Below are 22,725 nucleotides of genomic sequence, written 5' to 3'. Positions count from 1 at the left end.
GAATTATCTGCACAAAATACCCCAAGAGCAGCCCTGGAGGTGCTGTGTGTTTCACTGGCATCTGGGACTCTGCTGGCAGGGGTACAAGTGAGCTTATGCACCTGGAGCATTCCTACTGAAAAGCTCATGAGGTATTTTTCTTTGACATTATTGAACTTAAATGCCTTTTTAAAAAATTACCTTAATTTCAGCTGCATATAACAGCATTAATGATGCCGCATGGCTTATATTTAGTATTACTAAAGTTGGTCAGTGTAGGTAAGGTTATGTCAAAAGTACTATTAGAAACTTTATTTTTGTCTGAGCTGCCATCCTGTTCTTTACATGAGGGAGTTGGTTTTTTTGAATTTTACTGATTTATGTAAGGAAGAACTTGCCTAATAATTTGAAAATGGTATGTAGAAACAATTTTAAATGTGTATATATATATATATATGAGAAATATTCATAGAACTACATAGAGGAAAAAAATGTATTCTGGTCTACTTTCATCTCCCTCCACAACCAAACAAAATCACATCTGAGGTTTATTTGAGCTGGGGAAACAAAAAAAAAAAGAAAAAAAAGAAGAGAGCTGAAGCAGTAGGTGGGGAAAAGGGCAGAGCAGCTACAACAGGCTGATACTAAATGTTGGCAGATTTTACACAATCTATTAAACTGAGAGGCCACTCTGGTTTTAAGTTTCAAAAATATTGACTTTATGCTCAGGGGGGCATAGGGAAATTTTTATATATGGTTGTGATTAAATGTAAATCTTAGCTTCATGGTTCAAGCGGCTTAATAACAGTTTAATTTAAGCACAACTAAAGGTGCAACGATTGCTTTGGCCAAAAGGAACTCAAGCAGCCAACTCTTTTAATGTTACAACACTCTTCATGGAGGTTGGGGTTTGTTTTTCCAAAATCCTCTTCCAAGTAAAGCTGATTCTTTTGATTGTAACATTTATGACTTCCTAAGCATCATGTGCCTTTTAACTGTATGTTCTCTGCTTCTATTCTAATTCCAATGTGACTAGAGCGGCAGAGATTGTTTTTAACTGCTCTTTAATAGCATCTTCATCCTTAGCAGTAGAAGAAGTGCCACTAACAGAAAGTGGAACTTTCAAACAAACTTTTGAACTAAAAAACATTCCAGGAGAGTAATACAAAGAAAGGAAAAAGAAAAAAAAGATACCAGGGGAAGTTCAATGTAATGACAACGACTGAGAAGCATAAGAAAAATATTTTAAAGTATTTAATATTTTAATTATTATATATAGGAGAAAATTAATTAGTCTGTCAAAGCTTTTTAATATTACAATATTGAACTCTGAATTCCTTTAAATGACATTTCATTTTAAAAAGGAACATTTTCAGCGGTCCTCCCCTGGTTAGGGTGTGGCTGGCATTTACTTGGAAAAATAAATAAGCATGAATGTTAGCACAGTGTAAATTAAAGCACAGTGTAATCACTGAAGCCTAAAATGGAGAGCTTGTGAGGCCACACCTGGCACATCTTTCCTTACTCACCCTATAATAAACCCCTTTAATAAGTTTACACAGAATTGACCCTTCTTTCTCCTGTGCTGCTGTGGCAGACCGTTCACCTTCCGTACAGGTGCAAAACTCCATCCATGCAAGAAGCCTTCAAGGTCAGGATTTAAGAGCACATCAGCCTGCCCATACAAGAACCAACTGTGCCAAGATTGTATGCAGAGGGAGTTAGTATGAAGTGGTTGTTAAAAGGCAGAAAAAGTGGCAACTCAAAGAAGGGTTAGATGCTTTTCCCTAGTTTGACATATTTAGAGATCTAACCCTGCAAGCAGTTACTATTACTGTCATTTCAGTGCAAACCAATTCCAACAGAGGTATGTGTGAGTAAAATTACTTTAAAATTCTTCTGTGATATCTCTAAGATTACATGCCCATTACAGGGCCATGTCATGAACCTGAGAGGCTGGATTACCCACTTCCCTGGTAACTAGATGCTGTAAGGAAGGAGGTACAGGTGAGGGATAGTAATGACTGTTCTGTAATAAAGATACAGAAGTCCTGAAGGAATAGATCTTGGGGTTGGTTATGCTACAAGACTTACTGTGTACCCTAAGCCCACTGAACTTAAATCACTTCATCCAGTTTTAAAGTGAGCTCAAACACTATCTGCTAAAAAAGTTTTAGTAGCATTTGGTACTTATATTTATAAATATATATTATTTATAAATATATATAAATAATATATATAGTATATAATATAATACATTTATATTTCTAGTAAAAGAACTATGAGTTCTCCTATTTAAGGGGGTGTAATCATAGTCATCTCAAGCACTCCCATTGCTAGAAAACAAACCTCCTTGACTTTGAGTTTTTGACTGGTAAGATAGAAACTATTGCAACATCATGCAACTTGCTGCTAGGTGAAGTAGTTGATGTTCAGAACAACTCTTTAATGCTTCATGATGTAGATAATTTAGGTGGTTCTTAGATGTCCATTATGTAAATTCTACCTCAAAGTATATTTCAAGAATAATGTAAACACAGGAATATAAGATTCAATTAATTTTGTCATCTAGGTTGAAAGACATTCAGATGAGTCTTTCTGCTAAACAACATTGCTATTTATATGAGAAAGATGAGCAAAAAGACGTCCTAAGTTTCAAAGACTCAGCCCATCAAGTCTCCACCTGAAGTTAAGCTTTAATCTCTAGCTTCTACCCGAAGTGACTCAGGATTGATCTCTGCCCCAATGACTTCCATGCCCACGCTCAGCGGCTGTGACGCTGTTGCTGGGCTCGCTGCGTGGAGCAGCCTGACCACCAGATGTCCCCAAATTCAAAATAATCACCAGAAAGCTTCAGAAATCTTTACAGCCCTTTGGAACTTTACAGAGCATGAAGCACCAGAGGCCATGAATACTCTCACTGCTTATTTACATATTCTTGTGAAAACTGAAGTTCTGAACTAGGGAATACTTGACTGCTGGCACAAAGCACCTTTATTGTCATAGAAAAATTGTTCACTTTTTAGGATACACTGCCTATTGACAGTCCCCTTGTTGAAACTTTTATTTTCAAAAGCACTCTATTTTTTCCCCTAGAAGAGCAATCCCCCTACAAATGTCACCTGTAACACTTTTTCTTGGAAGTTTAGCTACAAGAGGCAAGGCTTTTCCCAAACTATTATCAATATTTTGACTTGGATATTACTGAACTCACAAACTGCATTTTTGGGGCATACCAAATACTGCTTTTACGCTTCTCCAATAAGCTATATAAAGCTAAGGATCTTGCCGCAAGTTGTAGATGCAAGAGGCTGATTTGTGGTGAAGGAAAGAGGAGAGTCAGGTTTAGTAAGGAGTACAGGAGACAGACTAGGTGCTATGCATTCTAGCTGGGCCTTTCCTCCCTACAAACACCAGAAATGTAACTTCATCCAATTCTGCATAAAATCGACTAGACCAGTATGTAGGAGCAAGATGGCTTAGAAGAGTGTAAGTGACTGCAGATTTGTTTGGAACCCTTCTACCTGTTTCTGGAGGGATGAGGTCACTACCTAGCACATCCTTATCTGTACCTCCTACCTTGAATTCTGGAGTCAGAGATTTAAACCTACGCGGTTGTAAGCCTCCTGTTCTTGTACTAACCTACAGATTCAAACCTACCAGGTTACACTACTGTTTCTGAGCAGAAGGGCTATGAGGTGCTGGGGAATGGGACAGTCCTCTTTCCCCAGGCAAGCTCCTGAAGTACATGTTTTGAGACCTGGCTTTCTTGCTCAAACATTCCTGTTCCTCAGAAATGCTCTTCTCATTATGATTGCACTTGTATTTTGTGTCCATAGATAAAATAAATGCTTCAGTTCTTGGCCCTTCACTCAGGAAACTTTGAAGTAACTGGAAAATGGGTAATTTCCACCCCCAGCCACACTGTCTGATGACCAGAATGCCAAATGTCTGATAGTGTTGCTTACCTGAAGATTTGCTTCTCAGGGTGGCTAAAAACATTCTAACTTCACAGTTAGAAGAATCAAGCACTATTTAACATAAGTATAAACAAAAGCATTAATACACACACCCATGAAGTTAAAGACAACTGCACAAAATTAGATGAACTGGCATTGAAAGTTTATCCACATACAAAATACATACATTTATATAAAAAAAGGAAATTAACACAAAAATTTACATATTTGCAAATCTTGTAATACACAGGTAAAGACAGTGTTATGTTTTATATGTACTGGATTATGTAAGTATTTTTAAAGTTTAAAAATCTTAAGAGTATACGGTTGCAAAAAAAAATTTGATATCTAAATAGGGCCCCAAAGATACCATACTGTAAGTATGACTGTCATGACACAATGAAGTCAATTATTCCCAGACAGAGATAAATTTAATCTGTAACAGTATGTGTAAATACTGCAAGAAACTAGAATTTACTCTGATATACATATATCTATATGCTACAAATATTCTTTAAATGCTTTGTTGGCTGAGCCTTCTTCACAGAGTGGATCATATCAGAGTAGTGAACCACAGGGATACTTAAAAGGAATTGGAGACTTCAAATATCCAGTATTAAACAATCTGAAATTTAAGTACTGCATATTCTTTACACACATAAAACCCGTTACAGCAGGAACAGAGATCAAAAGACTGATGTTGCATTTGTCTGTTTTTCTTGTGAAAGACAGAGGCAGAGTCTCTTGCCTCAATTCCTATGTATGGTCCTAATATTACATGTCTTTATTAAGGAAAATCCCTTAAGGATTAAATCCTGCTTTATTGTTTTCATAAACAGAAGATTCTTATTCTGTAACAGTTTTGTTCATGTTTTTAAAGATGTGACCATCTAACTGTAACAAGATTAAAACTGACATGTATAAACTTTGAAAGGGTAACAGAAAAAATTAAGTTTATGGATACAGATTCAGATTGATAGAAACTAGATACCTTCTGTTTCAGGACTGGCAGGATTTTTTTTTTTTAATTATCATTACAAGTCTTATACTCTAATAATGTTTACAAGACCATTATAACGGTAGTTTTGAATCAACTAAGTTACTTCACAGGTCATTAAAATAAATTTCTCCTCTTTATTAAAATTTAGGAATAGGGTAATTTTGGCATAAATATCAAGCCTGTGGTTTTAGGATACCTGTCCCCAAAATATTAGGGAACAAATGTTACAAGCACCCTGGTAATGCCTATCACTGATAATGCTGACACTATGTTAAAAACAGATTTTATTTTGCATACAACTGCAAACTGAGTAGCAGTTTCAATAATGGAAAAATTCCTGGTAATCTACAAAAAGTAGACTAGGGTAGTGTGTTTTCCCCTAGAACAGAACATAATGGGCTGACAACCTGATCCTAAAAGACTGACCACAAAGATTTATGGAATAATAGTAGCACCACACTCATAGTTTCAGGGTTTTGGTTTTTTGTGTTTTGTTTTAAAGAACCTTTGATTATGGCAATGTGAGAGAAAACAGCTAATCAGAATTAGAGACATTCAAAAGACTCCCTGCCTTTCCCCTTGATCTTAAGAAATCCTTTCTCTTTTATCACACCCATTAAAAATACTAGTGGCACCTACCCTTCCAGTTCAGAACTAAGGAATGGGGCTCCTATGAAAGCCAAATCAATATTATTCCATACCGATCTGAAGTGCATGTCATCAAGTAATGTGTGGGATGCCACAACCATATCAGTTGCATAGTACCATGATACTGATCACTGCAGACACTGTAATCAAAAGATACATTTACGTGTGAGGTGGCTTAGAAAAAAAGCCACATTTCCTGATCATCTTTACCTACAGTAAACCAAATTATTTGCATAGAAGTCTTCATTATTTACACATCAACTATACAAGTAATACAAAAATTCTCAGTTGAGCACCAGTGCTGACTTCAGGAGTAATACCTTCAAGTCAGAGTATTAGTATTCCCTGTTACAAGTGACTTCTAATACACTTTCACAAGTTTCCCTTTTCTGTATTGGTTGTATTCAAACCACTTCTTTGTTCACGTCCATTTTCCATATTCCAAGAAGAATAGTAATAGCAGCAGTTTCATAAAAGGTATAGGTATCATGGGCAGCTTTCACAGCATAATCAGTTCAGATCTTTTTAAAAAAGACCATAAAATCCACTGATCTGGATTGTAAGGTTTTACCAAGAGTTCATTAAAGGAAGTTTATATACAATTAATCTGAGAATAAATGGTTGAAACGAACTCAGTTTCTGTGTGCAAACAGTAGGATGTCCACCAGTGGTAGGAGTCCAGGTTTAATTCAAGGGCAGTAGGGAACCCATTTGTCCTAAGCGTCCATGAATTATGCCCGTCGTGTCACCTTGGTTTAGAGTAACCATAAGGGCACCGAAGAACCAGGCTGTCATGGCTAGGCAAGACGTGAGTGCTGTAGTATTCGACCAAACTTCCCATGTTCAAAAACATGATGTCTGAATCCAAGTAAAACTTGCAATCCTGTTGCAGAACAAAAACATATGTAATCATTGACACTAATTTTCCAACTCAATGTTTAAAAAAAACCCCAAAACATCATCGTCATCAGAACTAAGATGTTCTTTCAAAAAAGTTAATGCTTCACAAACTAGTCACACAAATAAGTCCAAATTAAACTCAGGAATTTAATATTTCTTAATTTAGGATTTGACTGGAGCTGAAATTTAGATATGAACATTTACAGCTTGTTTGGTTTTTGTATGATACAGCAACTAGAAAGCCCAGATCTGAGTACTCAGACTCTCATCCTAGACCAGATATTTGTAAATCTACCTGTTTTTTACTTTTAGGATTGGGAAGAAGTTTAGGCTTTTAAACTTGTTAGTTCCGATATATACCTATACACATGCACACTTTATACACAGATAATATATACACCTGAACCTCATGTATACATGCACATATATACAGAAGCACACATAGTGCAGCTACTAACCTTTTCAAAGATTCTGTAGTTTCTAACTTTTTCTGCAGATTCATCCCATACAACCAATACCTTGAAGAAGAAAAATGCAACATATTCAGTCTGTGCTAATGAGCTCTTCTAAGTCAATGTATTATTAAGAAATTAGTTACAATCCAGCCTAAAAAAAATAAATCACTGAAGTTAGGATAGTGATTGTCTCAGATTTTCTGGCTTTAAGGAAAGAGCTCATCTAAGTTGTTAAGTACTTAATATGATAAAGATATAGTATCTCTAAATCAGAAAGGTTTTTGGAGAGCAGATTCAGCATTTTCAAGTTACCTTTCCAGGCTTAGTAGATGAGTTCCTAATACAGTACAATCCATTTTGTGGTTGTCCCCGTGGGCTACTAGCTTTAAAGGTCCTAAAAATAATACAGCAATTACACATATTAGCATTTTCTGACTCAGGTAAGTAAAATGCTTAGATTCTTAAAATTCTTATTACAAATCTCTATTTCAGTTGTAATAATTCATAGTACATCATCACTGAAAGCATTCCACTGTTCTAGCATCTGAACCAGCAATGTAACACAGAAGATTTGGCTTTCTGTCCCATCTAGCACCCTGGCAGAACAACCTTCTCCAGATTGAGCAATTTTGCTCGGTGAGCAGTATGCATTTTCAGTTGCTACATGAGCACTGAACTAATCCCTCTAAAAAGTGATTTCCACGTTAAAGGAATATAAATACCTTTATTGTGTTTTTAAACACAAATTATACCTATCAAAAAGTAGTGGGCTACTGTTCAGTGCAGGTTTTTGTAAGACTTATAAGCAACAATTTTAAAGTCACATTCTACCTTTCAACTTCGAAGGATTCAGAGGTATTAAGAAATATTGAAGCAGGCAGCCCAACCTGTAAAAAACACAAAGAAAATAAATCACTGCGTAAGTCAATGACAGCTCAAAATGCTAGCAACTGGTTATGCAAATAAGCTACAGCCATCAGTGTCTGAAATTTTTAATGGTGATTTGATATTTACTTTATGCTTCCTCCTCCTTTACATCCAATATTAAAATCCAGTATTTATCAAGGCATCCCTTAAAGCTCAAAAAAAAAAAAAACCCCACACAGCACTCTGTTTACAGAAAGTTATTTTTTTTCTAATATAATATAAGATAATACATTTTAAATGTTCCCAAAAGTATACATAAGCAAGTAAAAAATATACTCTTCGAGAATGAATCATCTGCTCGATCTTACTTTTTCATAGTCGTCATCAGAATCACTAGCAGGTTGATTTGGCTTGGAGAGTAGTGCTGGTTTTTCAAATGAGAAGCTTCTAAAACTCTGTCCGTCCGGTGGTGATCTCCTGGCAGAAGCAGAACAAAAACTGAAAGACATCTCAGGAAAACAGAGCAAATATACCCACAACACTGAAGGGATAATAAAACTAGAACTGAAGTACAAGTTTCAGTTTAGCCCCCAAATCAGAAATTAATTTAAGTTGGAAGGGACCTCTAGAGATCACTTAGTCCAAGTTCCTACACCAAGCAGGCCCAACTAGCTCAGGAGCCATGTCCAGACAAGTTTTGACCATGTCCAAGGATGGAGATGTCACAACAACCTGTTCTGGTGTTTCACTATCCGCATGGTGAAAAGTTTTTCCTAATATCTAGCTGTAATTTCCCAGGTTGTGACTTCTGCCTGTTGCCTCTTATCCTTCCACTGCAGACCTCTGAGGTCTTGCTCTGTCTTCTCCATATCAACCATTAAGTAGTTGTAGACAGCAGCCATCTCCCATTAGCCTTCCTAAAGGTTGAATAAATCCAGTTCTCTCAGCCTCTTCTCATGTACCATGTGCTACAGCCCAGACATCTTGGTGGCCTTCCACTGGACTCACTCCAGTATATCAGAGTCTTCCTTGTACCATCTTTAAAGAGTTTATTACTTGTTCTTCAGAGCTGCTAAACGATCCAACAGACAAAAATATTTTCATCTGACTCATCACCATAGCTAGTTCCACATCCCTTACCAAAGCTGATCTTAATATGAAATGGAACACACATCCTATCCTGGCCTCAAGTTGCACCAGGGAAGGTTTAGACTGGATATTAGGAAGCATTTCTTTACAGAAGGGGTTGTTGGGTGTTGGAATGGGCTGCCCAGGGAGGTGGAGTCCCCATCCCTGCAGGTGTTTAAGAGTTGGGTCGACTTAGCGTTGACAGATACGGTATAGTTGGGAACTGTCAGTGTTGGATTAATGGTTGGACTGGTTGATCTTCAAGGTCTTTTCCAACCTAGATGATTCCGTGATTCTGTGATATCTCCACAAAATCCTAAAGTTATTTTTGCAGTTCACTGAGGTTCTGACATAAAGGCTTCTCATTCACTGCGATCAAAGGCTGTTAAGTCTTTAAGACACCTGAAAACAAATGAACTACCAAAATGTTGGTGTAATTTTTTTTTTAAAGTTTGGTTTATCTACTGTTTCTTTCTGAACTATTTCAGAAGCTAAATTCATTGCAAAATTTTTAAATAACAGAGGAAAAAAAGCACAACATGGGGAAGGAGAGATGGTGCAGGGAAGAAACAGATGTCGACATGAATCTGAGATATATGTCTGTCAACTAGTTAACTAATACACAATGGAAAAATTTAGTAGTGCATTGTATTTTCATACTTACTGTAACTGGGGACATGAGGATTTCTCTGGTCTAGGCTTGATTCCAGGGGGCTGGTGGCTTGGCACAGGTGGCTTTGGGAGCACTGGTGGCACAAACAGTCCAGGTTTACCATGTTCTCTTGGCACTTTGGGCTCTACTGGTTTTTCAGTAAGCTGTGACAGCTTGGGTTTATTGCTTGGTAGTGGAGGAGGAGTTCGCGGTGAAAGGTTTAAGTTTTTTAGCTTCTCACATCCTTCTGGAGTAGCGAGAACTTGAGCTAGAGGCAGAGGCTCTGGAAGCAATGAGCAAGATTCTTTGACACATGTAGGCTTTTTGAAAGGAGGTAGAGGGGGTACAGGGGGCAGATGTTCACTTAGTCTCCGGCTTGGGGATTGAATCTTTAGATTAGGTTCAGCTCGATACTGTAACTGGGGTTCTCTCGTGTTTAAGACATCCTCTAGTTTGATATCAGGTAGGCTTCTTTTAGGAGGCGGTGGTGGTGCTGGCAGAGTAGATTTGCCAGTAAAGGAATTTGCCCTTGATTCTGAGTAGGCAGCTTTTCTGGCATGAGGAACTGGTGGAGGCGGGTAGGCTGGGGGCAGGACCATATCTACTAAAAGAAAACATCCAAAAACCATGATGCACTTAGGAGAAATACATATGTCATGAAATGAGACTTTTCAAATTAATTTTCTATGTGATTTAAGATATTTCATTGGCATCTGGTCTGACAGTACCCAAAATGCTGGATAAGCATTTAACTTTCAGCACAATTCTGAATATTATGTGCAGCAAACTCCTACAATTTTTATTCAGGCATGGCTAACAATGACTTAGCAAAGAGTTTTCCCTTTGCTAAAAATAGAGAGACCACAATTAAAACCATTACCCCTCCTCCAGACTGATGACCAAACACAGATACTTCCAGGGCAGGAGGCCTGCAAGAAAACATGCCCTTAAAGGCATGTAACACTTTCTGTAAATTGTTACTGCTGTTACTAGGAACTTTTGTCCCTAAATACCTCTCAAGCTTAGATGTCTGTGCATTACTTCAATTATTTTACCACCTGCAATGCTTCAGATATGACTAAGACAAAATAATCTGGCATTCTGCATGAACATTGCCTTCACTAGGGGCCTTTCATGAAGGAAATGAAAGAAATCACATACCATCTCTCACTATGTCAGAAGTATCTGGCTGCAAGTAAGACTCATCCTCTTCTTCCTGGTCATAATCTGCAGATAAAAATCAATGTGTCAGACTCCAATAAGTACTCCTGGAACCAAGAAAGAGTACTGAATACTTATTGCTTTTTAATAAACAAATATTTTTCAGTTTTGTTTTTTTTAAAAGAGAAATTTGGTCCACCTGTCTGCTGTTTACAGTAGATGTTTCCTTAAATTTTTATGTCTATTAAGAAAGCCATCACTTAGAACAGAGGGAGACAAACTATATGGCACATTAAATTTTTTTCATCTTTAAAGTTTAAATTTACTTTCTGGTGACACTTTCTAGTGTTATAGCCTTCCTGAGAAAAATTCAAATCAGTTGCAGAGACATAATTATATGAATGCACTGGCAAAACCAGTTAGAAAAAAAAAAAATCCCCCAAATGTAACCCTAATACAGAAACATTTATGATTCTGCAATATGGAAACCTAAGCAAGCCTAGTGATCTACTAAACAATTCTTTTGCCTTGCTCTGGCAACAAAAAAAATGCACAACAAATGGCTTAAACGGTTTCAGTGTTGCCTTTAACTGTAAATCAGAATAATCAAGACATGAAAAACATGCTACTTCTAGGCAGTAATTTCTCATCATGGACTATGATAGGAGCCTCAAGGACAATATGCAGTATTTCCTCAGAGAAATGCATCTACAAAAAAAAAAAAAAAAAAAAGAGTATCTGACAAAAAAAAAAAATCTGTTAGCTCTTCTAATTCTCCTAATTTAAACTCCTGCTAGACCTCTTAACATAATCCATATTGCATACAACCCTTCCTTCCCATAAACACAAAAGTACTATACTGCAATCCTACATGAAATGCCGATGAGTCTGTTTTCCTTCGCCTTGCCGCAATTCAACCGGATTTCCTAAAAAGACTCACTGATGGATTTTTGTTCTAGTCAGGAAAAATAGTCAGGAATTTCCTTTCAGGAAATGAGAGTACTTGCTCCAGTCAAGCTTGCCCTTACAAATCTGAAAAGGCAGATGGGAAAAGGCCTGGTAAAGGAACTCAGCTGAACCTAGAAGGGAGGCTTCTCATGTTGGGCTTTACCAACACATTCCTTTACTAGGAAGTCAGTTGCTGAAATATGCTGTGAGCTCCTATCTGACAGGCTTTCTGTAATGTCCTCACTTCTAATTAAAAACAATCATACTCAGCCCAAACTGTTTACTGTGAAGCAACTACAACAACAAACAGGCACCAAACTTTGAATAAAAAAGGCTATGCTAAGAATGAGATTTTCAGAGCCTTACTTTAAATTACTCAGTTTGAATGTTATCCTATGCAGTTCACATAGGCCCATCCTATACCTAATGTAAGATCTTACTGAACTGGAGGGATGATCAGTTCTGTTTCATACTCAGACTCCAACACAGATGCAACAACATCCAAATGTGGGTGACTGCTTCTTTTGCCTGACAAGGGAATTGATTTCATAGTCTAGATAAGAGGTAACTAACTCCACAATGTTTTACTGCATTGTCTCTGGGTGTTTTCAGAACATACTTTTAAGTGACTAATATCCTATAATTATATTCGATTATTGTCAATAATATTCAATTATCATAATAAAGACCACTTCATATTTCTGCACTATGACTGACCTATGGACATACACAAAAGTTTTAGCTTTTTGCTAGATCTACAAACTCTCCAACGTGCAGTCTTTTAAATAGTATTATTAGGGTGTCAGACACCTCCTTGAAAGATCTGACTTTCTTTGTTACCATTTATTTTTACTAATGGTTTCTGGCATAGAATATCTACCTCTGATTTAAAATCATGACAACGACATACCCTGTAAAAAAAGAATGTGTAGTGGCAAATTGGATCAGTTTGCTTAAGCTATGGGAATAATTCCTGCAGAATCCAGAAGAAATGAATAAGCAAAGAAATATATGTTATTTATCAGTGTCTAAATTTGTCACCTTCATTATCTGCTGAATGATGAGAATACTTGATATCAATGGGACGTTCTACTGAGCCATAGAAACTGTCTGCATCAGAACCAGAGTCACTGCAAAAGAAAAGACAGAGTACTTTCTGCATCACTGTGCTTATGGGTCTTGGGACAGTAAACATGTCTGTTGGTAAGACTGCAGCACTGGAAAGGAATGCCAGAAAAGCAGAAGCAATCTATTCCTATTTCTCAATTAACAGCCAGATATGCTGATGCTGTCTTTTAAGTTTTTACTTGTTTTACACAAAGCTGACATTTAAAGTTCTCTCAGTAGAAAGATTTTTTTTTGTCTTGGTATTCTTTAAACTATGTATTAGGAAGAACTTCTATTCTTGGGCCTTACTGTACCTGATTTTATATAACAGTAAATTACCTGTAGGTACAAAGAGCCTAAAACACCACTGTCAAGAGCCAGTGCAAAAAGGATAAAAAGCAAATAAAGATTAAGGGTTTATACCTGAATTCTGTTATTGTTTCCTTCTTCTCATGGTAGCGATCGATTTCCCTTCTCAAGGATAACATCCAATTCTAAATAAGAATAAATACACAACATTCAACATATCCATCTTTAAATCATTAAACAAAGATGAATACTATCTGCCCTCTGTAAGAACAGAGCAAATGTGCAAGGAACGTACATTGAAATAGAATTTATCCATCACTTTGTGCTGAGAAAGTTATCAGTCAAATGTTTTGACTATCTAAAATGCTGTAAGAATGTATTAAAATATTAAACTTCCAGTTTGCAAATTTAAAGCTGTTATTTCTAAAGCCAGGTAGTTGCTCACAGTATGTTTATGGGCAATAGATATCACTGAACGGTTTTCATACTTTATCAAAGGTTTAACAGACAAATATTTGTTCCTTGGCTGAAAATAAAGGAATGTGGAGAAAAGCATGCCAACTAGTATGTCACTTATAGCCATTCCCCAAATTACAACTTGAACTAACATTATCTTAATAATTAAAACTTCAGCCATGATTTTCAGAGGAGCTGAAAGAACTAGGTATACAAATTTCAGTGACAGCTGCATGTCCAGTTCATTTAGATTTTAGGGAAGTTCAAGATTTGCTTTCTGCTTCAAGGAAAATTATACTGCAAAAGAAGAAGAAAGCTACCTTTCTTTCATCTTCAGAAGAAGCTGAAAAAAACCATGTCCTGTGCTTCTTGCTAATGTGAACTAACTTGAAAGGAAACACGTTGCTTGATGTTGTCTCCTCAGCTGCCCGCATAACCCTGAGAAACAGAAAAACCAATACATAAAAACCTTACTCTATAAAGTTAATTCTGCTGTGGAAGTCATAAAGCTCTGATAGAAAGCAGTTTTACCGGCCAGTTTTGCATTATGAAAAATAACCCCCAAGCCCAGGAAAATGCCACAAAAATCCCCATGTGTGCATTTACAAATGCACAAGTACAAATGTACTTCTCCATTAAAGTGGTGGAAAGGACAATGCAAGAGTGCTGACAGGAGGAGGAGCACTAGTTAAATCACCACATTACAAATGGATGTTTTGACCTGATCAAGTTTTAATGAATTGCATTAATTCACAAGCTTCACACAATAGTAAACCATAGAGGAAAAAAAAATAAAATCAAAACACAGGTTTCCACGAAAATAAAGGAGAACTAATATTAACAGTTAATTTAATTTTTCCACTTTTCCTTCATAAACACTTTCTTGCATTTTTTAAAATTATTTTAAAACAAGCATAACTCAACCTCTTTCAAACTGCATTAGGTAAGTTTTTCTTTTTACTTTTTTCCCCCCAGAGGAGTCTCAAATGAGGAAATTCCTAACACACACAAAAATTTGGTTGTAAATGCTCACTATAAGGCTTTGGAACAAATAAGCAGACTGTGGGTAATCTAAAAGTAATGTTTCTAAGATTTATTCAGCATAATCTCATTAAGGTTTTTACAATCATTACTGGGGCTTTCTTTCTCGTTCCTAATCTTTAACTCACAAATTTTCTCATATAATACATAAGTCCTTAATATTTAGCAAAGCTGGTTTGTAAACATAGAAAAAAAGATTGTCAGAGACATTTGACCTTTGGTTAGGTACCTAATCAAGATAACATTGTTTTGAAAAAAAAACATTTCTAATCACCACCCTGAAGCTGCCATTAAGAATAATGTCAACTGCAACATTATTTCAGAATTAGAGACTGCATGTTTTTTAGAACTCCAATCCTACTTTTAAGATGGAGGTTGTAGTTTTCTGCAGCCGCCCAGCCCAAAACAAAGCCACAGAAGGAACTGTAAGTTATTTCACTAAAGCAAATAGGGATGTTAATGTGGGAAATACCCACAGTACAGCTGGGAGGGATACTAGCAACAAGCATCGCTATACATTTTGAGTCACTAGTGAAGTCAGCACCTTCATTTCCTGTCCACTCTTAACACATAAAGGCTATTGAATGAAAACTGCAAAATAAGAGTCCAGGGAAGCCTCAGAGTGACTTGTTTTCACACAACGTTATGTAACTACCCCATCTAACCAATTCTTTCATTTCACATTCTTTTTCAATAACACCTACCTCTGTGCATAACACTAACCAAGACCTGGTCCCAACTGCTAGAATGCAGATACATAAAAAGCAATGACACTGTAGGTAGCATTTACAAATACCCTGTTATTTTTCACATTAATGTGATTACTGAAGCTAGTGTCATGGCCAAGTTACAGTATAGGTTAAACAAATTAACCTTGAATTTTTAGTTAGCTACAATGTTTACAACAGCATTCCCATAAAACATGCTCTCACATTCCAATAAAAGATATTCCCTTATTCCAAAAGTCTGAGAACATTATGCAGTACAAGAATAACATATAGGTTTGCAAATATACAGTAATATTGCAGTGGTTAGGACCAATGTGATATTCCTCTACATTCTCTCTCTCCTAAATCCTTTCTTAGCATCAATTACAACAGCAATTTCCTAAAGTTAGACTTCTGTTAGTAGGCCTTGTACGTATGCTGTACTCAGATTCTGATAGCACTCCTTAACTTGAAAGCCATGCGTTTTTGTCTTCAACTTAAAAAGCAAATATCAAGATTTATAACGTGTAGCAAAAGGAGTCAGACATTTTGCACATGTATTCTCTCATTACTCCTGTAGTCGATTCAGTTTTGACACTAGTGTTACTGAGTGAGTCAGTTAACTCCATAAATATTCCTTTCCAATTCCTTTCTATTTTTGTGATGATCATTGAAATCACTAGAGAACAAATATCATTCATCTGAAAGAATCCACATCTACCTGCATGTGCAAAGTCTCCATTAAATCGGTAACAAGAGTAAGCCCATTGCAATTTTAACAGCTTTACTGGTTAAATTACCAAAGATTAAGGCTATAAACTTGCAAAGCACAGGAAACATCATATATACAATTTGAAAGGAATACATCTCAGAATCTGAGATCAGCGCTTAACCCAAACAACAGATGCAGTTGCATATAACTTTGTTGGAAATTAAAACTGTAGCCCCCTGCATTAAACAAAAGGAGCCTGGGTGTTAAGTAAGTTCTTTGGCACTCACCTGTTGTAACCATTCAAAGAAAATGCACCCTGTGGAGATGCAGATGTGCTGCTCTTAAAATAGTAAATACATCCCTCATGAATAATCACAAATCTCAATGGCCCTGAAAAGATAAAGAAAAAAGTGAGCAAAATACAAATCCAAAGGCAGTATATTAACTAGAACCTCTTAACTTGGGTAAAATTATTGTTTAAGATTTTAGTACTCAATTATTATAAAAGAGCACAAACTAGTTCAGTGTCAGCTTGTTGATGATCAGCCACATGGTAGAACTTTCCATTCACAGTTTCAGAACTAAGGGCAGTATTTGCTTCCCTCACTTGAGAGGCAGCTGACCTGATAACTTCAAAAGAAGCCTAAGAAACCACCACCTGTGCTCCTTTACTAGAGGAATAAGCTAATATAAGAATATAACCTAAAATGAAACAGGAAGGTAGCCACAGGCTACAAAATACATATTTATGTCCATCCCAAACCTATGCTGGTAGCTCCCTCTCTTCTTTCATCTCAAGTATATAAAGCTGCCAATAAAATGATGTTTTCTTTTCTTTTTTTAACGGGGCCAACACTTATCCTTTTATCAAAGGCAGTAATTTTTGTCCTTAACTGTTAGTTTAGTTATAAACAGGGATAGCAGATAAGCTCAAAATCTTAAGTTTTTCTCCATGTAAATAATTCTGATTCCAGAAGCAAATTACTGGTTTTAAGTACAGCCTAGTGTTGGCAGCGAAAAAATTTCCATTTCACAACAGCAGTAGGAGATGTGGGTATCTTTCCAGTACAGAATAACAAACTGGAAAAAAGCTCAGTACTAATCTCTTTTAGAAAAGACTATTTGAAATTGATACATATCCCAGGAATCTGTTTCTGTGTTTAAAATCTTATTTGTGAAGGACTTGACAAGAGATTTAACCAAGCAAGTCAACTGCAACATTTATTGTCCAAGATTTACAGTTCCAAAACAGTTAAAGGAAATTCTTTCAATATGGGTCTTTCATACCTATATTCCAGTACAACCGTAATCCAGTAGAGACAAAGTAAGTGGAAGAACAACTTCCTTAGTCTGCTAACATGAAATGTGTTAATGGCCCCAAACGCAGGCATTTAAAACACTTAATTTAGCTTATAATTCATTCAACTTACACTTCAAGATCTGCAGCTGGGTGCCTCCTTTTTTGTGAAGATACCCTGACTTGGTCACTCCTCCAGGCATTGTCAAAAGGTTTTGTGCTCCAATTGCCTTCATTGGGACTGGCCAGACTTGGTCCTGCGAGGCCATCATTCTGCAATTTAGAATAATTAAAAACAGTTTAAAACTTAGATTTTACTTTAAGAAATGAGGACCAAGAAACGAAGCTTGTTTCCTTAAAAAAGTTTTCCAAACAACTAACATGGTTCAGCAGTCAAGTATGTAGCACAGACGGGTGTTCATAGATTCCAGGAAGTTTGTAATGTATAAAAAACATGGTGCAAAAAGTCCCGATTTATTTTTATACAGCTCTCAGAAGTGATTGACAGCTGTCGAAACATTTACTAAGCACCCTTCCATTGTTATTTAAGTATTTGTATTTTAAAAATGCCCCAGATAACACTGTGAGACTTAATCAGGCAAGTGGCTGGAAAGAAAATCAGCTGCTTCTCCGAAGTCCTATGCCACACATGTATATACGATGTAATTTTCTGTGTAATGAGGGAATCAACAGTCATATTTTAGTAACTGCATTATCCGATACTACTTACTCCTTATATTTACATGTTTTCTCCAGAATGAAAGCATTAGCATATATCTCATACTGGATGTCATATGTGACAGCAGCCTGTGCAAATGACGTTCATCTCGGATTGCTGCAGGCTTCCATTTAGTTTATATATATAATATATATTATATATTAAATTTTATTTATATATAAAATAATTTATTAATGCCATGCTCCACCAAGCACCTTTGCAGTTATCACTCTTTCTCTGTCATCTTAAACAGGTTACCAAAAAAATTACTTTCTTTAGTAGTTCTTTCTTTCTCCAGCTGGTAACAGAACCAGACTAAAAATCCTACTGTGTAATACAGAAATCATGCGTGCACTGAATGGTTAAGTTTGACCTAGACATAAAAGGCTCTGTTATCCTTTGGTGTAGGGCTAGAGACCTTTGATGCTAAGAGGCAAACTAATGAAGTTCCAGTTAATTAGTTTCTGCTAAAGGAATGATGGTTTAGAACTGAAAAGCTTTCAGCAGAGGACTGAAATCTAACGGATCCTGTCTGCTTCTCCCTTCCCAAAAGGGACAGTAGTGGAAGTCAATAGTGTAGCTCAGTACAGGAATCCAGGCGCCTACTGCACAACACACCTTCCCAAGCACTAGTCTCTCCAGCCTAAGATGGCAACTTGAAGTATCCATACTGAAGAGGATAAGCAAGTGATGCAGGTTTGTTGAGGGATTAATTGCAAAAGTAGAGTACATATCCATTCTGTACGTGTTAGGAAAAACAGAGATGCAAGTCAATTGATCTTTCAGTGGATCAGCTTAGGGTTTAGATCTAACTGCTTGCCCTTTGCTGGTGATGCTTGTGTGGGGAGGAATGGAAATTACTAGCAATTTCTACCACAAGAGTTTGAATTCAATTAAATCCTCCAGGCAGCCTAGAAAACTTAATCACAAAAATTAGGTTTTAGTCCCCGGTGTTATAGAACAGGCACAAGCAGAGAAGATAGGATCTCAGGCCCTAGAAAGGTTCTCACAGCAGAGACTGTAAGGCATCATGGTTTCCCCATTTTCTTCCAGGACCTTCCTGCTCACCAAAAGGTAAGTTACTTTCGTTGTATTCAGCTATATCCTTCCTTCTGCTATTTCCTCCCTGTTCATATTATATGATTGCAATCTTTCCAAGCTGAGTTGTTCCTTCCTCCTCCTCCCCCACAATGAAATTTCTAGCAACAGCAATGTGTTAACAGGTCCAAGAGGGAGCTACACAGATATTTTAAGCATTATAAAAAAAAAAAAAAAAAGAAAGTAACAAATGTTAAACACAACACCTCCCCAAAAAAAGTCCTTCAAATTATTTCTCCACATCTTGCAGAAAAGTCAAAGCAAGGGAAATAGAGAGCGTTAACCAGCTGGCTGCTGACACCAAACCACACTGCAGTATTGCTAAGACCGATTTCCCTGAAATGAGAAATGCAAAGGCAAGTCCTGGGGTTTGGGTTTTTTTTTGTTTTTTGGTGTTTTTTTTAAGAACAGGCACATCAACATTCAAACATTAGAAATTAATGTATGATTAAGTTATTGCAGTCCGTTTCTAGTTACATTCAGAAAGAAGACTAAGTAAAAATGGAACCTTTTTATTCAGACAAATACACTCTGATGTCAGTTTTCTTGAACTAACTCTAATATTAGTCTCAATACCATCCAACAGTTTCAGGTTCATCATGGGTCTTCAAATCCTGTGTGTTTTTACTACAAAGAACAGAACAAGAAAGGACTTCAGCACCTAGCCTTTGGTGTGAACCTGTTTCAGTACTTGGGTTGATAATGTGTCAGAAGAGGCAGAGTTAAATGTCTCAGAAAGATTATCCAAAATAACCAATAAACTGAGATTTCTAGGAAGCCAATGACAAACACTGCACATAAAGCTATCCCACCCTAGGTAAATACAGAAAACAAATATTTGACTAGGTCACGTTGGCCTTCTCTATGGGAACAAACTAGTTAGACTACTCACTAAAACATGCCTGGATAGAGCATTTTTTCCTCCACCTGAAAAGCCAGAATATCAGGCAGACAGAAAAAAAAAAAAAAAAAAAATCAATCATGGAAGCAGAGGAGCGAGCAGGGGACAAAAATATAAATTCAGTTCTACAGTGTGATGACTACAGGATTTAACTGAGGGAAAAGGACAGCAGAGTAACAGGTTCTGCTTCCTCTATTCACAGTAATTTCTTACTTTTGGCTACTCACTATAAAACAGTCCTGAGAATAGAGACCAAATGTCAGAACTTCCCCATCCCTGCTAAGTGAATAAAAGATGTGGCTGAACTCCATGCAACCAAGCACACATTATGAGAGCTAGAGCTCACACCTAGCATAAAGGGGCTTTTCAATAGATTTAGAGGCTACTGTGCCTATCTTCTGGATCTCATTGTGGCTTATAGCACTCCCCATCACATCTGTAGGCTCCTCAAGCACTTTCATTTGCAGACACACTGCAAACACATAGGGAGGACTTTGGTATTCTGAATTGAAATGTTTGAGTTGGGCTTCTAAAATCCATTTAAGTACTTCGAATTTTGTCACAAGCAGTTTTTTCTTTTCTTGACAGTACAAAAAACTCTGGAAGGACACTAGATGCTATTTTGCAACAAGCTGCTGGGAGAAAGCTGTCAAAACAATGTAACTGCGGGATCTTTATTGTAAGGGTGTGAGGAAGGAAAAATGGATGCTCTTAAAAGATTTTTCTGGTCTTAGCATCTACAACAATGTTGCCTTTAGCTCACTGAAATGGTTCCTTCCACTCTTGATATTGCTCTTATAATTTTTTAATATGTTTTTTAATATTTTTAAAATTTTTATAAATTTGTTTTAATATACATGAAGAACAGATCGATATTGCATTACCAGGTATACACAATGGCCAGCACTGAAGTCACTGTAGAGAGCCTGTTAGCTCTGTGACTATTATGAACAGAAAGATACACCCAAGTTGTTTCCTATGCAGTTACGTTCTTGCACTACAAGCCAACCACCCCACTACACATTCTCACCCCGGGGTACATTAGCAGTCTCTTCTATGGAGCTGACAATGAAGTTAACAGAAGGGGCCCACCAAGGGCAATCAGAGCCAAGTCGTGCTCTTTCTGACTCTGGTCCTCTGTTACAAACAGAAGGTAACATTACTCACCCATTGCTTTCTGCAAGCTCCTAGTAATGGCTACACACTTTATTCTTCTTTCCACTCACCAAGGGACTAGATGCATATTTTTAAATTAAGTTTTCCATCAAGCCCCAAAAGCCATTATAAGTGGCTGCTGAATCAACTTTCTCCCCCACTGAAACAGCCATGAACTGAACCTCCTGAACCAGAGAGGATGGCAGTAGACAGTGAAAGGCTCTGCATCACTTTGTTTCTCAGATGATCCCCAATGACAATTCTATGGCTGTGAGAGAGATGATAGGCCTTACAGTGCAGTAGGAGAAACGGTAGAAACAGCAGTTTATAGGATCTGCTGCTTCATTTAACAGTGCTTTTGGAAAGACAGAACAGTGCAGTTAACACTCTTGAGCACGATGCAGAGCTTATACAATCACTATTGTAATTACTTCATATGTACAAACTGGTCTTCCAGACTAAAAAACAAACCAATTTGCAGTGTATTGTTCATGTATCAATCAAGTCAGGCTGGGTCTATCACACGAGTGTACTTCTCTCAAACACTATCACAATGAGATGTTTTTTAAAGTACCAGGAAAAATCACAACAACGTGAAAAAATAAAATTATATACTTCATTGGTTAACCTAAATAACGCCAGTCTGATGCAGAAGTTTATTCTGAATCATAACAACACTGTTACCAAGCTCAAACTCTAAATGGAGAGTAGACCTCTGTTACTGTGTAGTATGCAAACGTATACATCTGTGAAGTAATTTTAACCTATCCCCTCAGTCAGCATATATGGAATAGCTAGATTTGGAGGCTAGGGCATAACTTTACAAACTAAAAGTCCCTCCATGAGTAAAAATAAAATTCTGGTACATTAAAAATCTGGATTACATTATAGAAGAAAACTTACCCCTTTTGGCCTTAAGAGCTATTGGTGTTCAGCCCAATTAAAGCAAGTACAAGCTGATTCAACTAAGGATTGCATCCTGGAAGAGCCATGAGTCCTCAGTTCTTGCTTAACTTCAGCAAAACATATGGCAGATGTGATCATCTCCACATCTTTCAGTATATAGGCGTAAAAACACATTACCCTCATCTCAAAATACAGCTGCCAAAAGTTGTATTAGAAGTTCTCACTTGTTATAATATTTATGGTCTGTCCTGGAGCCCAGTTTGGTCATGCTGAAAACAAATGAAAAACAGCCTCCAAAGCCGCAGTACAAAAATTAAACCTGATCTGAATTTGTAACAAGTATCTCTATGCCAATTATGCCTGAGAACTTTTTAAACTCTGTAATATCTCAACCTCTAGTCTTTAAATTCTGTTTTGAAAGTAAAACCTAGCAAAGCAAGATGCTACTTTCCTTCTGAATATAACATTAATATATAACATATAACTTACAGAAATGAATGTATTCCTCATAACGCAGAGGGAGACTGAAGTTTCAGTCTCTGCAAAAGGCTTAACCAAAACCGAGTCAGCAATACATACAGCAAAACTGTAAAATAAAAGCTTCCCCAATGTGCTCTCAGC

General features: G+C 36.9%; 1 protein-coding gene across 6 annotated transcripts in view; it reads right to left on the bottom strand.

The window, feature by feature from the left end:
* Nucleotides 1-4,090: 4,090 nt before the first annotated feature.
* SH3BP2 (SH3 domain binding protein 2) overlaps nt 4,091-22,725 on the bottom strand; it is a 40,855-nt gene continuing 22,220 nt past the window's right edge. For 4 of the 6 annotated variants that reach the window (XM_074903737.1, XM_074903735.1, XM_074903738.1 and 1 more), the window contains 12 exons: nt 17,460-17,599; nt 16,317-16,419; nt 13,890-14,007; nt 13,228-13,298; nt 12,739-12,827; nt 10,750-10,815; nt 9,601-10,192; nt 8,177-8,285; nt 7,773-7,828; nt 7,254-7,335; nt 6,945-7,004; nt 4,091-6,469 (listed from right to left, as the gene is read on the bottom strand). In XM_074903737.1, the coding sequence (XP_074759838.1) occupies nt 6,332-6,469; nt 6,945-7,004; nt 7,254-7,335; nt 7,773-7,828; nt 8,177-8,285; nt 9,601-10,192; nt 10,750-10,815; nt 12,739-12,827; nt 13,228-13,298; nt 13,890-14,007; nt 16,317-16,419; nt 17,460-17,598 (1,623 nt within the window). In that variant the 5' untranslated portion in view covers nt 17,599 and the 3' untranslated portion in view covers nt 4,091-6,331. The remainder of the gene's footprint in view (nt 6,470-6,944; nt 7,005-7,253; nt 7,336-7,772; nt 7,829-8,176; nt 8,286-9,600; nt 10,193-10,749; nt 10,816-12,738; nt 12,828-13,227; nt 13,299-13,889; nt 14,008-16,316; nt 16,420-17,459; nt 17,600-22,725) is intronic. The other 2 variants (XM_074903740.1, XM_074903734.1) reach the window with 2 other exon arrangements.

The sequence above is a fragment of the Athene noctua genome, chromosome 4, assembly GCF_965140245.1.
Source record: "Athene noctua chromosome 4, bAthNoc1.hap1.1, whole genome shotgun sequence".
Lineage (NCBI taxonomy): Eukaryota > Metazoa > Chordata > Aves > Strigiformes > Strigidae > Athene > Athene noctua.
This window is presented reverse-complemented; position numbering and strand designations above follow the sequence as displayed.